At 37.4% G+C, this 12745-nt stretch overlaps 1 protein-coding gene across 5 annotated transcripts; it reads right to left on the bottom strand.

Moving 5' to 3' along the window:
• Positions 1-133: 133 nt before the first annotated feature.
• On the bottom strand, positions 134-11514 carry LOC108242624 (chitin synthase chs-1-like). 5 transcript variants are annotated; one of them, XM_037975741.1, is made up of 19 exons: positions 11317-11514; positions 10551-11192; positions 7468-7696; positions 6931-7111; positions 6695-6793; positions 6286-6447; positions 5987-6158; positions 5803-5904; positions 5415-5556; positions 5131-5331; positions 4917-5032; positions 4612-4780; positions 3276-3455; positions 2860-3135; positions 1645-1709; positions 1355-1465; positions 1061-1269; positions 882-962; positions 134-688 (listed from the first exon to the last, which is right to left on the bottom strand). In XM_037975741.1, exons 2-18 carry the CDS (start codon positions 11133-11135, stop codon positions 884-886), a joined length of 3078 nt encoding a protein of 1025 aa, XP_037831669.1. In that variant the 5' UTR covers positions 11136-11192; positions 11317-11514; the 3' UTR covers positions 134-688; positions 882-883. The 5 variants fall into 5 exon arrangements, with proteins under 5 accessions (XP_037831669.1, XP_024864203.2, XP_037831668.1 ...); XM_025008435.2 differs by lacking the exon at positions 11317-11514 and having other exon boundaries at positions 10551-10597; positions 10695-10832; XM_037975740.1 differs by lacking the exons at positions 6286-6447; positions 6695-6793; positions 6931-7111; positions 7468-7696 and adding exons at positions 8646-8807; positions 9549-9647; positions 9785-9965 and having other exon boundaries at positions 10322-11192.
• Positions 11515-12745: the final 1231 nt, after the last annotated feature.

Below are 12745 nucleotides of genomic sequence, written 5' to 3'. Positions count from 1 at the left end.
GAATAAAACACATTATAAGACTGTAATGAGTTTAACAAAAATGAGAGAAGAACACAAACCATACTTTACAAAGATAAAACAAGAAATTACAACAATATTGGTATCAGTTTTTTGCATTTTTCAATTAAATTTGTCAACAGCAACACAACTCCGTTTTTGCAAACTGAGTTTTGTCTATTTTACATTTTGCTATGCAACATTACTTCAAAATATGAAGGTTTCTATTCAGCACATTACAGTTATTGCACATTCACACACTGCCCCTGTGTTTAAAGCAGCTGTGAACAGTGCACACACATTCAGAACTGATTTCTGCAACTACAAATCTAAGTTTAGATACAAAAAGAAAAAAAAAATCTGCTTGTTGAACTTTTTCTTCAAAGGTCTTAATAGATTTTAGTGATCATCTACATTATATTTTGAAAATAGAGACAAATTTACAAAGTGATCCTTGCAGCACTCACAAAAAAAGAGTTGAGAGAAACAGATCTATATTTTTCGTCCTTTCGTTTTCCCTACACTTTCATTTATCAGTTTAAAACAGAGCATAGAAACCATTTTACAAGAAGGATCTGTTTCCTTGCTCGCTGAATTCTAGATTTCAGCTGCTCAACAGTCCGTGGTCGTCTTTGTCGTCATTTGATTCTCCTCTTCATGACGCTCCAAACATTTTCACCAGGAGGCAGATCTGAATGTCAGGCAGGTTAGTTTTTAATGTGTAGATTAGTAGCATAAACATTATTAGTCATAGTTTCAGGAATATTTATGGCAATAATGGTTGTGGCAGCAGTACCAGCGGTGTAGCTCAATATAGCTAAAATTAGCAGGAATTCTATATGTACAAACAAAAATGTAATAATAACATAAATTTACAAAACTACCTTTAAGACTGTTTTTTCTTCCAGATCTGTTCTTCAGGCTCAGTGTCCAAAGATGCAATATAGTCAATGATGGTGTGAACTCTAAAGGAGCAGAAAATAGGCAAATGGTTAGATTTATTTTGGGGTCTTGTTATATCAAAACATTGGCGAGAAAAAGGTAATGTTATAGAAGTGGTTACCTGTAAAACAGCAGGCCCATAAACTGGAGCAAAAATATAAGACCAGGTCCCAGATAAAACATAAAATCCAGGAACTCAGCTTGGATTATTTCTCCAGTTTCCTCAAGGTTGATGTCAATATTTATCAGACTGGGAAATATTTTAAAGGTCTTGATGTTGAAAATTAAGAAAAGCCACAGGACATTCCCAAAGAAAAACCAAAAGCAGACCTGTATTAAAAAAGAAATAGGAGATTAACTTTAGATGCATGTTTTCCATCAATGAAGCATGACAATTAAAGATTTTTACACCCACCTTATTTCTAAACTCTCGCAGGTCTTTCAGCCTCTTTTCATCTGTCTCCTTGTCAGCTTGAAAAGGTTGCAGGTACTTATCCTGCAGCTCTTTCCAGTAGTTTTCCTCTTCCTGCAGAAACCAACACAGTTATTAGTAGCATAGATTGGATAAAGACTTTTGAATTGTTTATTTTTTACTGTTTATGTTCATTACAAAATTATGAACTAAAAACGTAAAAAAATATATCTATTGGCTCAGCTTTCTTGATTAGGATTCTCTGTTCAGATTAAGATAAAAAACATGCACACCTCACTGAGACAATCCTCCTGCAGCTGGATTTCACGGGACATATTCTGTAATTGTCTTATCCAACCTGGAGAACAAATTATAACAGAAAATTACATTAGGTGTAATATAAGAGTAATTACCAACACATATTCTAAGCAGATCACACAAAATCCTAATTTAGATTTTTAGAGTGCAAAGCGTTAGGTGATATCAAGGAAAGCTACTTTTATTTTAGAAGAATTAATCTATGAGAAGAGCTGGTGGAAATTGTTGTGGTTTCAAAGGCTTCAGATAAATTCAGTCTACCAGATCAGTAAGTTTTAAAAGCTTGCTGAAATACAATTTGCAGTCTATGATGCATACTGTCTTTATAAAACAACAGTCAACTTATTAGACTTTCCAACTGGAAAAATACTACAGTGATTAATATGTTGCTGGCAATAACTTGTTTCAACCTAAATTGATGCAAAGGATTGCTTCCTTTTGCTTACACAAACCACAAAATAGACACTTCTTGTGGCTGTGATTAAAAAAATCAAAGATCAAATTACTGGTCTTCATTAGGAGATCAAACAATCAAAATCGCTAAACCCATTAAAATTGTGCTAAAAACCATCCAACGCTTCATTAAAATGCTGAATGTTAAACTTTCATCATTGAGAAAAAAAGGCTGATGACATAAAGTCTTGGATGGTCATAATAAAAGATCTCATAAATATTGCTGACATTGTATTTCTGGTAATTATGAGCATAAGGCAGAAGAATATTTATTGGTGAAAATATTAATGTTAAACGAAGTAAGGAAATGAGAACTAAATAATTTTTTCACCTTAACAAAATGCTTATCGGTGGAGCAAATTAAAATTATACATAACTTCAGGTGGCCAGGGAGTTTAAAGATTGGACTCTAGAGCAAAGGAAAAGAGTCATCCTATCACATATGATCTAATGGATTCATTGTTTGCCCTGTTCCACACTGAGTGGAGAATCAGGGTAAGATGAGCAGTAGGTAAAGTAATGGACATTCTATACCTTATCTAGAAACCTTTGAGAACATTATGATGATCTAAGGTAACTTTAGATGGTCAGGTCTAGATTAAGCAGCAGTATGTGTGTAAGAGAATAGGGTAAATGTTACTACATGAATGTACTGCATAGTCAAACATTTCTACTGACAGATTTCACTTTGATGGCACAAGCTTAATGCAAGAAAGCAATTTAGTCATTGAATTTACATTGTGGTTTTGGTGGCGGCTGGATCATGGCAGGGTCGGAAGTCCCATCATCAGGTTTTGTCTCTCTGGTGCCCCAGTAGATGCAGTTCATGTTGACCATGGTGTAGATAAAAAGCAGGATTTCAGCACTTGGCAAGTAGATAATGTAGAACAAGGCATAGAACAACACTGACAATTCCTTGGGATGCATGATTGCAATTATGAAGAAATTAATGAACACAGGGACAACAAAAATGCTGCTGGGTGTCAGAATAGTTTGTCCTTTCACCATTGACCCTGGTAGGAAACAAAGAAAGCATCAGGTTTTAGAGTTAAGTCATTTTTAGATGTAAATTAAAAATATAATTGTACATAAATGAACAAAAGAAATGCTAAATCAAGTCTGCATTAAGTTACAACAGTTTGAAATAACATACCGATAGCAGTCATTATCAACACCAACATAAGGAATGCATAGAAGGTGCTTAGAACTGCTGCTATAGTGATCTGAGTGTCTTCTTTGAGCTTAAAACAAAGCCCCACATAGACAGCAGGAGGTATCACAGCTATGACCAGAGCCACAGCAAAATGGATGTTAAACAGGAAGGACAAAACACCTGGAGGAAAAAACAGACAAAAAATTTAAAAAGTTGTTCTCAACTTTGGTTGAATTTTGTATTGACTGGTTCAGAGGTTAGGTTTTTCAGAATTAAAAAACAAGTCTTTCTCAAAAACAACATACCAATGTGAAAGAAGGCTACAGAAATTACATTAAACTTGAAGCTGCTGAATGTATCAGTCTGCCTGATCAGCAAAACTAGTCAGTGCAAAAGTTTAGAAGTTTAAAATTACCAAATTGTCATGGTGGGTTTTAAGAGTCGAACCCACATGCAGAAACTCTCAGAGAGAAGGAGTAAATGCAATAGTTTATTTACAAAATGTACAAGTAATTGCAAGGCAAAGGATGGATGACAGGAACCAGGAAATCCGGACCGGCTGCAATCAAGAGAGAGGTGGTGAGTTGAATGGAGACGGGAAACAGCCAACTCTGGAGAATGGTTAGGTGCTTACTTGGAGTCTGAGGCTTAGGATCGGCAGAGGGGAGTGGGTTCCAGGTATGGGTATCAGAAAGGGGGCGTAGGAAGGGTGCTGGTGTTGGAGGGCGGACAGGTAGACCAAGTTGGAGGCTCCGAGGACGGCGGGGCAGAGCGGGCTCCCCACTAGAGAGGGATCCTCCAAAGGCAGTCCTTGGCCAGAAGACTTGAGAAAACTTCTCCGGAGTCTCTCGTAGGCGTCCACTGTAGGCAACACTCTGGCAGAGAAGTGCTGGCAACCCGCTGCTTATATCCTCCTCCTGGAGATGGTAATGATCCTCAGGTGCATCCTGTTAAGCCCGTCAGCACACCCTCTTGTCAAAGCATGAATAGCTGGCGCCCTCTCCTGGATAGTTGGTGATGCTGAAAATGAAAAAGAAAACCTTCCCCAACCTGGTACCCAACACAAATGTAATGCTCTTTCACACCGTATGTTGTCTTTGAGAAAAAATTGCTTTATAGACCTGAAAAACAATAAGGAACAGGCGATCAAATGGCTAGCCATTAGCTTAGCCTGATTTTGGTACCTGCTCTGTTAATAAATGACTCTTTGATTTTACCATTAGCCTTCTCTGTTTGTATTTGAATTACTTTTTTCAGGTTTACAATCACTAAAACAAAACACATGTTAGGAGAACAAAAAGTTAAAAGTTCAAATGTGTTCACATGAAATACTGACCTGCTACACAAAAAGAGGCAGTGGCAGGTGTTACAATGTACACAAAGAGTGCAAGCCAATGGTACAATATGTATAGCCTGGACATGGATGACTTCCTCATGGTAGCACTGTTATTGCAGAATATTAGATCGACTGTATTCATCACTATGGTTGGCACCCATCGTCTTCGCTGAAAAGAAGAAACAAGTGTGTGACAAAATTCGCATTTGGCAAAATTACATGTGATAATCAATCTGTTCAAAACATTGAAAACATATTAATTTACAGCTGTTTTGATGAATGCTCTGCTTTGTTTGTGCTTGTACCTGGTTATATAGTTCTTTCAAGTTCTGTGGTACTGTGCTGTAAGAGTTAGATGCATCAATGTACTCCACGGTCCACCCTTGCTTCAAAAGCAAGCTAGTAAGAAATCGGTCCTCTCCTTGAAGAGAACAAAAAATGTATTTAGGAATAAAGAAAACCTGCACAAGTAACCAAAATGACTGCAGAGAGAGACAGTTTTTTTATTAATATTATTACCTTGGTCACACAGGATGTAGTGTTTGGGCTCAGTGGATTTGGTGGGAAGTTTCTCCATCACATTGTCATCCATCAGCGCCTCTGCTCTGAACAGACTGCAGCTGCCAGGGCTACACAACAAGGAGCCAAACACATGCTCCGCTGACTTCAGCATCCAATTATTAATAGCGTACTCAAACTTCTGGAACCAAACCACAGGTCCTGCAAAAGAAATACAGAGGTTCGTATGACAGCCCGACCATGGTTCCATATACAATATCTAGTTTGATATTTTTTGTGCCAACCTGTCCCAGTGGGGTGAACTCTGCCAGACACAGACCCAACACGAGGATACATTTTCAGATGATCAATGAGGATCTTAAGATCAGTGGGCTGCAGGCTTGTGTCTCCATCCAAAGCCAAGAGATAGGTATTTTTCTTTTTTTCCTGGAAAAAGAGGCAAATTATGCTCAGTTTTACATTTATCACACAGGATCTTTGTCTAATTTTAAATACTAAAAGTCTTTAAAGGTCACTAAGAACACTTAAGGCTTCCTTTTAACAGTCATAATCAGGTATTTCAGGTAAACCTAATTTAAACTTGATAGACAATATCAAGGCAGAACTGATTCCTTGAATTACATCTCAGTTAGAAAGTCAATGAATCAGAAATTGATTTTGGACTTATCTCACCTGGATCTGTGTTGCAATGTCTTTTTCATTTTGTCCTTCCTGGAGGTTTTTGTTGTTTTTGGTCATAAGTTTCCAATCCAGAAGATAATAAAGGTACATAACCTGAAAAACAACAATTAACCATCAACATAATTAATATTGCATAAGGTTTACGTCTTGAAATGTCCCATTGAGCCCTTCCTACAAGAGTCCATCTCTTCTTGTTCCGAATGAGGTCTTTGTCTTTGAAGTGAACCAATATATCATTCCCATGAGGCATAGTGACAACAAGACGACCTCCATATGGTGTCTTCAGGATCTTCCAATCAGGGATTTGCTCTTGGTTTCCAGATGTGTCATCAGTGTTAATGAAGGTGCTGATCACACAGGTTAAAAGATTGTTAAATTATAAAGTCAGTAAAACATGTTTCTCCAGTGGTCTGTCAAGCATTACTGCCAGGGCAGAAACACAACTTTAGATCATCTGTAAAATGTGGTTCTTACCCGTACACCTCTGAGATGATTTTCATAAGGTTCTTTGCATATTTGTTGAGGTGACGTCCCTGCTTTCCTTCAGCATTTTCAAATGCATCATCAAAGTAGATATGGGCTTCACAAGTGAAATCCTCAAACTTTGGCTCTGTCTTTGGTCTGTACCGGTCAAGTCTTTAGAGGTCAGACAAACATAAACACATAAGGATAAAAAAATTTATTCTTCTTCACATTGAGTTGCTCAAGAAGTTCTGCACCAACCTCACCCTATAAAAAAGCATCATCACTTTTTATTAATAAAGTGCTATATGTTCTTATTATTGTATGTACCAATACAATGATGATGATTGTTTTTTCTCTGCATTTAGCTCATCACAATTGTGAGACACACCAGGGTATTAAAACAGTCATAGTAACTCACCTGAACATTGAGATCACATTGTCCTTCATTTCATCATCCGTCTCATGCCACATGGTTGAACACAGATAAACCATGGCAGTGGTTGCATTTTCCCTAAAACTTTATATGACAAGATGAAGAATTTAAGTAACATTCTGACAACTTAAAACAAAACTGACACATCTTGTGTTTAAGTTTAAACCACTGACCACAAAAGCTAATGGATCAGACAGAAAAATATTGTATCACAAACTTACTGATGCATTCTGTCGTTGGTGTGAATGTCAAACTGGGTGTTGAGGAGTAAAGACTGCTCGATAAAGACTCCATCATACAGACTCTTCATAAACTGGTTTTGAGTCAGATGGATGCAATGTGTCTTAAAGTACCAGACATAAAAAGTTGCTAAACCAAAGGTAATCCACCAGGGCACCACACCTAAAGGAAGTAAAACATATTTATGAACAGACTACAATGCAATTCTGCCAAGTAGACAATGTTTAGCAAGAGAAATCTAAGCAATAGGTTTTAAAAGTAACAAAAATAATAAGAAAGGCTAAGAAATGCAAAACATTAAAAGATGAAAATCACAGTACTATGCTGGGCAGATGTACAGTACGTGTTGGAGACAAAACAACTCTTTAAGGTGTAGATGCTTTTAAACTATTTTGTACTCATATATGTGTGTTTATTTATATATATAGTGAAACTGTATTATGATAATATTGAGAAGAATATTGAAGTTGTATGCAGCCCTGTAACTTGAGGTAGATTTAAGCATTGATTTTTATTACCTGTCATTAAGCCAATGTTGGACATGTCCAAGTAGCACAGAGTTCGTGTAACGTCCAAAACCAGCTGCAGCAACATATTACCACTGAGACTTGGATTTCTTTCATCCACAAGTGTATTACAGTAGCTTGTGAAGTTGATGCTTTCAGTTGTGTCCAGGTTTATTCTGTAGTCTTGGTAGTAAAAAATGACAGGAATGATGAACAAAGCCATCACAGCCATGGAAGCCATGTANGTCCTGCAGAAGAAATACAGAGGTTCGTATGACAGCCCGACCATGGTTCCATATACAATATCTAGTTTGATATTTTTTGTGCCAACCTGTCCCAGTGGGGTGAACTCTGCCAGACACAGACCCAACACGAGGATACATTTTCAGATGATCAATGAGGATCTTAAGATCAGTGGGCTGCAGGCTTGTGTCTCCATCCAAAGCCAAGAGATAGGTATTTTTCTTTTTTTCCTGGAAAAAGAGGCAAATTATGCTCAGTTTTACATTTATCACACAGGATCTTTGTCTAATTTTAAATACTAAAAGTCTTTAAAGGTCACTAAGAACACTTAAGGCTTCCTTTTAACAGTCATAATCAGGTATTTCAGGTAAACCTAATTTAAACTTGATAGACAATATCAAGGCAGAACCGATTCCTTGAATTACATCTCAGTTAGAAAGTCAATGAATCAGAAATTGATTTTGGACTTATCTCACCTGGATCTGTGTTGCAATGTCTTTTTCATTTTGTCCTTCCTGAAGGTTTTTGTTGTTTTTGGTCATAAGTTTCCAATCCAGAAGATAATAAAGGTACATAACCTGAAAAAGAAAATAATAATCATCAACATAATTAATATTGCATAAGATTTACTTGAAATGTTCCATCGAGCCCTTCCTACCAGAGTCCAGATTTTCTTGTTCCGAATGAGGTCTTTGTCTTTGAAGTGAACCACTATATCATTCCCATGAGGCATAGTGACAACAAGACGACCTCCATATGGTGTCTTCAGGATCTTCCAATCAGGGATTTGCTCTTGGTTTCCGGGGAATGTGTCATCAGTGTTAATGAAGGTGCTGATCACACAGGTTAAAATATTGTTAAATTATAAAAGTCAGTAAAACATTTCTCCAGCATTACTGCCAGGGCAGAAACACAACTTTAGATCATCTTTAAAATGTGGTTCTTACCCATACACCTCTGAGATGATTTTCATAAGGTTCTTTGCATATTTGTTGAGGTGACGTCCCTGCTTTCCTTCAGCATTTTCAAATGCATCATCAAAGTAGATATGGGCTTCACAAGTGAAATCCTCAAACTTTGGCTCTGTCTTTGGTCTGTACCGGTCAAGTCTTTAGAGGTCAGACAAACATAAACACATAAGGATAAAAAAATTTATTAATAAAAAGTGATGATGCTTTTTTATAGGGTGAGGTTGGTGCAGAACTTCTTGAGCAACTCAATGTGAAGAAGAATAAAGTGCTATATGTTCTTATTATTGTAAGTACCAATACAATATGACGATTGTTTTTTTCTCTGCATTTAGCCCATCATAGTTGTGAGATACACACAAGTGGAGCAGTACCCGGGAGCAGTTAGGGATATGGTGTCTGCAACAAATGGGTATGGCAGAGAATCGAATCTGTGACTGTCCGGTCCCAAGACAGTTGCCCTACTGCGCCACAGCCGTCCTTTTTGAGTCTTATGTTGTGCACTGACAGAAAATTTCGATTTTGTGACCTGTTAATCCCAAGGTTCTGATGAAGAAATCTGCTGCTTGGGGGTGGTTTTCAGTTTTGGTTTGAATCTGATAGCAGCTTGACATCAGAGCAACTTCACTGAAATCTTTTTGGTCGTCCAGCATTTGTCATCACTTGTCATTGTTTGTATGTCAATTTATTCTGCTTTTTACACTAAGGTCACCAAACATACATTACCCAGCTTATGTGAAAGCAGAACAAAAATGTGTGATGGTTTTGTTTGGTTCAGTCAAATAAAACAACTTCTTGTCTATTCTTTTAAATTAGTTCAAAGGTTAAAAATGCTCCTGAAGTGTTATAAACCTGGGTATTAAAACAGTCATAGTAACTCACCTGAACATTGAGATCACATTGTCCTTCATTTCATCATCCGTCTCATGCCACATGGTTGAACACAGATAAACCATGGCAGTGGTTGCATTTTCCCTAAAACTTTATATGACAAGATGAAGAATTTAAGTAACATTCTGACAACTTAAAACAAAACTGACACATCTTGTGTTTAAGTTTAAACCACTGACCACAAAAGCTAATGGATCAGACAGAAAAATATTGTATCACAAACTTACTGATGCATTCTGTCGTTGGTGTGAATGTCAAACTGGGTGTTGAGGAGTAAAGACTGCTCGATAAAGACTCCATCATACAGACTCTTCATAAACTGGTTTTGAGTCAGATGGATGCAATGTGTCTTAAAGTACCAGACATAAAAAGTTGCTAAACCAAAGGTAATCCACCAGGGCACCACACCTAAAGGAAGTAAAACATATTTATGAACAGACTACAATGCAATTCTGCCAAGTAGACAATGTTTAGCAAGAGAAATCTAAGCAATAGGTTTTAAAAGTAACAAAAATAATAAGAAAGGCTAAGAAATGCAAAACATTAAAAGATGAAAATCACAGTACTATGCTGGGCAGATGTACAGTACGTGTTGGAGACAAAACAACTCTTTAAGGTGTAGATGCTTTTAAACTATTTTGTACTCATATATGTGTGTTTATTTATATATATAGTGAAACTGTATTATGATAATATTGAGAAGAATATTGAAGTTGTATGCAGCCCTGTAACTTGAGGTAGATTTAAGCATTGATTTTTATTACCTGTCATTAAGCCAATGTTGGACATGTCCAAGTAGCACAGAGTTCGTGTAACGTCCAAAACCAGCTGCAGCAACATATTACCACTGAGACTTGGATTTCTTTCATCCACAAGTGTATTACAGTAGCTTGTGAAGTTGATGTGTTCAGTTGTGTCCAGGTTTATTCTGTAGTCTTGGTAGTAAAAAATGACAGGAATGATGAACAAAGCCATCACAGCCATGGAAGCCATGTATAAAACTGAAATGAAGCATCGTCGTATAGCTTGTATCTTGCAGGCTGCCAATGCAAACCAATGACAGAGTGCTGAGGATATCAGCTGGACCCCAATGAGGATCAATATAATTCTTTTTTCCTGGCCAGGAATTGAACTCACAATATCCCAGTTTGTTTTGGTCAGAGGGATGCAGGCTCCAAGCACACAGGTGGTGACTACAATCCTGAGGAAGCTTGACATGATGTGTAGGATGTTCTGGCACTTTGTCATGTCTTTAAGTAAACCCTTGAGAAAGATAGAGCTGTTGTTCTCACAGATCAGCTTGAAGTAGTTCTGCAACCAGCTGAAAGATGCCAAGATGGACCCACCAACAGCAAGACCAACCCAAAGAGCCATGTTGACATCTTTAGGGTCCTTCATGATGGATAGAACAAGCAATGAACTGTAGCCTACAAAAATGATGATGAAGGTGATGATGGAAGGTATCAAGAAACTGTTCCCTTTTTTGGCAATGCACTGAGTGACCACTTGCAGAAGCACAGAGAGAACCGCTACACTATTCAGGACTGTAACATTGGTTATAATGTCCAAATGTGGCATTACAACGATGGCAAGACCAGCTACACCCACAGAAACACTAAAATCAAAGAACAAAACCTGAAAATGAAACAGATGAGAACACTTGTAAGAAAAATGCCAAAGAAATGAATCAATGAAACTGACATGTTTTGTTTTTATCAGTCAGAAATAAGATAAAAATAAATGTTGTCTTGGGTCTTACTAGGGCTGTAGTCGTTTTCCTGGGCAGCTTTGTTGTTTTATCGCCTGTTTTCCAGCAGCTTTTGAGCAGCACAAGGACACTTGGTGCAATGAGAGAGCAGCCAATACACAGCAGAGCAAGAGGTTTCTGCTCTGGAAGGAGGGCCTTTGTACCTTCATGAGTCAAGGTGATGAGGAGAAGGAAAGAGGTCTGGAAATTAAAAGATAAAGAACACATTTTTAGGGTTAATCATCATCTTCTCTGTACAAAGTGACATAAGTGTTTATATGTAGAATTCCAAAAATAAATCATCTTACATAGGACTATCCTAATATAAAAGTCTCCCTAACAGTATTTAAACCAAACAAATTGGAGCATAACACTGGAAAAGTACTTGGATGACTGATGTGTTTTCATCACCTGCAGGTTTTAGCCTCAAGATGTTTCCCAATCATTTAACAATCTTGGAAGGTGGTTGTTAAAGGACCATTTCACAAAACATAAAAAGGCCAGCAATTCCAAAAGATGGGTTCTAGGAACACTACATTTACAAATGAATTGTTCAATTCAGAATTCAGATAGTAAAATTCCACTGGGGATTTTTTTTATATTGGAGGAAACAGCAGTGGTCCTATGCAAGCATCATTGATAGAAAATCTTTGATAAGATTAATGCAACTGGACAGAAAGGTTGTCGAAATGTTTATTGTTTTGTTACTTTAAATGCCTCATTAAACGTGTGGCATTTTGTTTTGTGTCTGCTGTGGAGATTTGAGCAATTCAGAAATTGTTTAAGTTGACAAAGTTACTGTGAAATGGCTTTCTACACTGTATTCAAGCTTCAGTCATACTCACATCATTGTTGGCAAATATGTGTAAAAATATACCTTANGAAAGATGCCAAGATGGACCCACCAACAGCAAGACCAACCCAAAGAGCCATGTTGACATCTTTAGGGTCCTTCATGATGGATAGAACAAGCAATGAACTGTAGCCTACAAAAATGATGATGAAGGTGATGATGGAAGGTATCAAGAAACTGTTCCCTTTTTTGGCAATGCACTGAGTGACCACTTGCAGAAGCACAGAGAGAACCGCTACACTATTCAGGACTGTAACATTGGTTATAATGTCCAAATGTGGCATTACAACGATGGCAAGACCAGCTACACCCACAGAAACACTAAAATCAAAGAACAAAACCTGAAAATGAAACAGATGAGAACACTTGTAAGAAAAATGCCAAAGAAATGAATCAATGAAACTGACATGTTTTGTTTTTATCAGTCAGAAATAAGATAAAAATAAATGTTGTCTTGGGTCTTACTAGGGCTGTAGTCGTTTTCCTGGGCAGCTTTGTTGTTTTATCGCCTGTTTTCCAGCAGCTTTTGAGCAGCACAAGGACACTTGGTGCAATGAGAGAGCAGCCAATACACAGCAGAGCAAGAGG

Source organism: Kryptolebias marmoratus, linkage group LG5, assembly GCF_001649575.2.
Source record: "Kryptolebias marmoratus isolate JLee-2015 linkage group LG5, ASM164957v2, whole genome shotgun sequence".
Classification (NCBI taxonomy): domain Eukaryota; kingdom Metazoa; phylum Chordata; class Actinopteri; order Cyprinodontiformes; family Rivulidae; genus Kryptolebias; species Kryptolebias marmoratus.
This window is presented reverse-complemented; position numbering and strand designations above follow the sequence as displayed.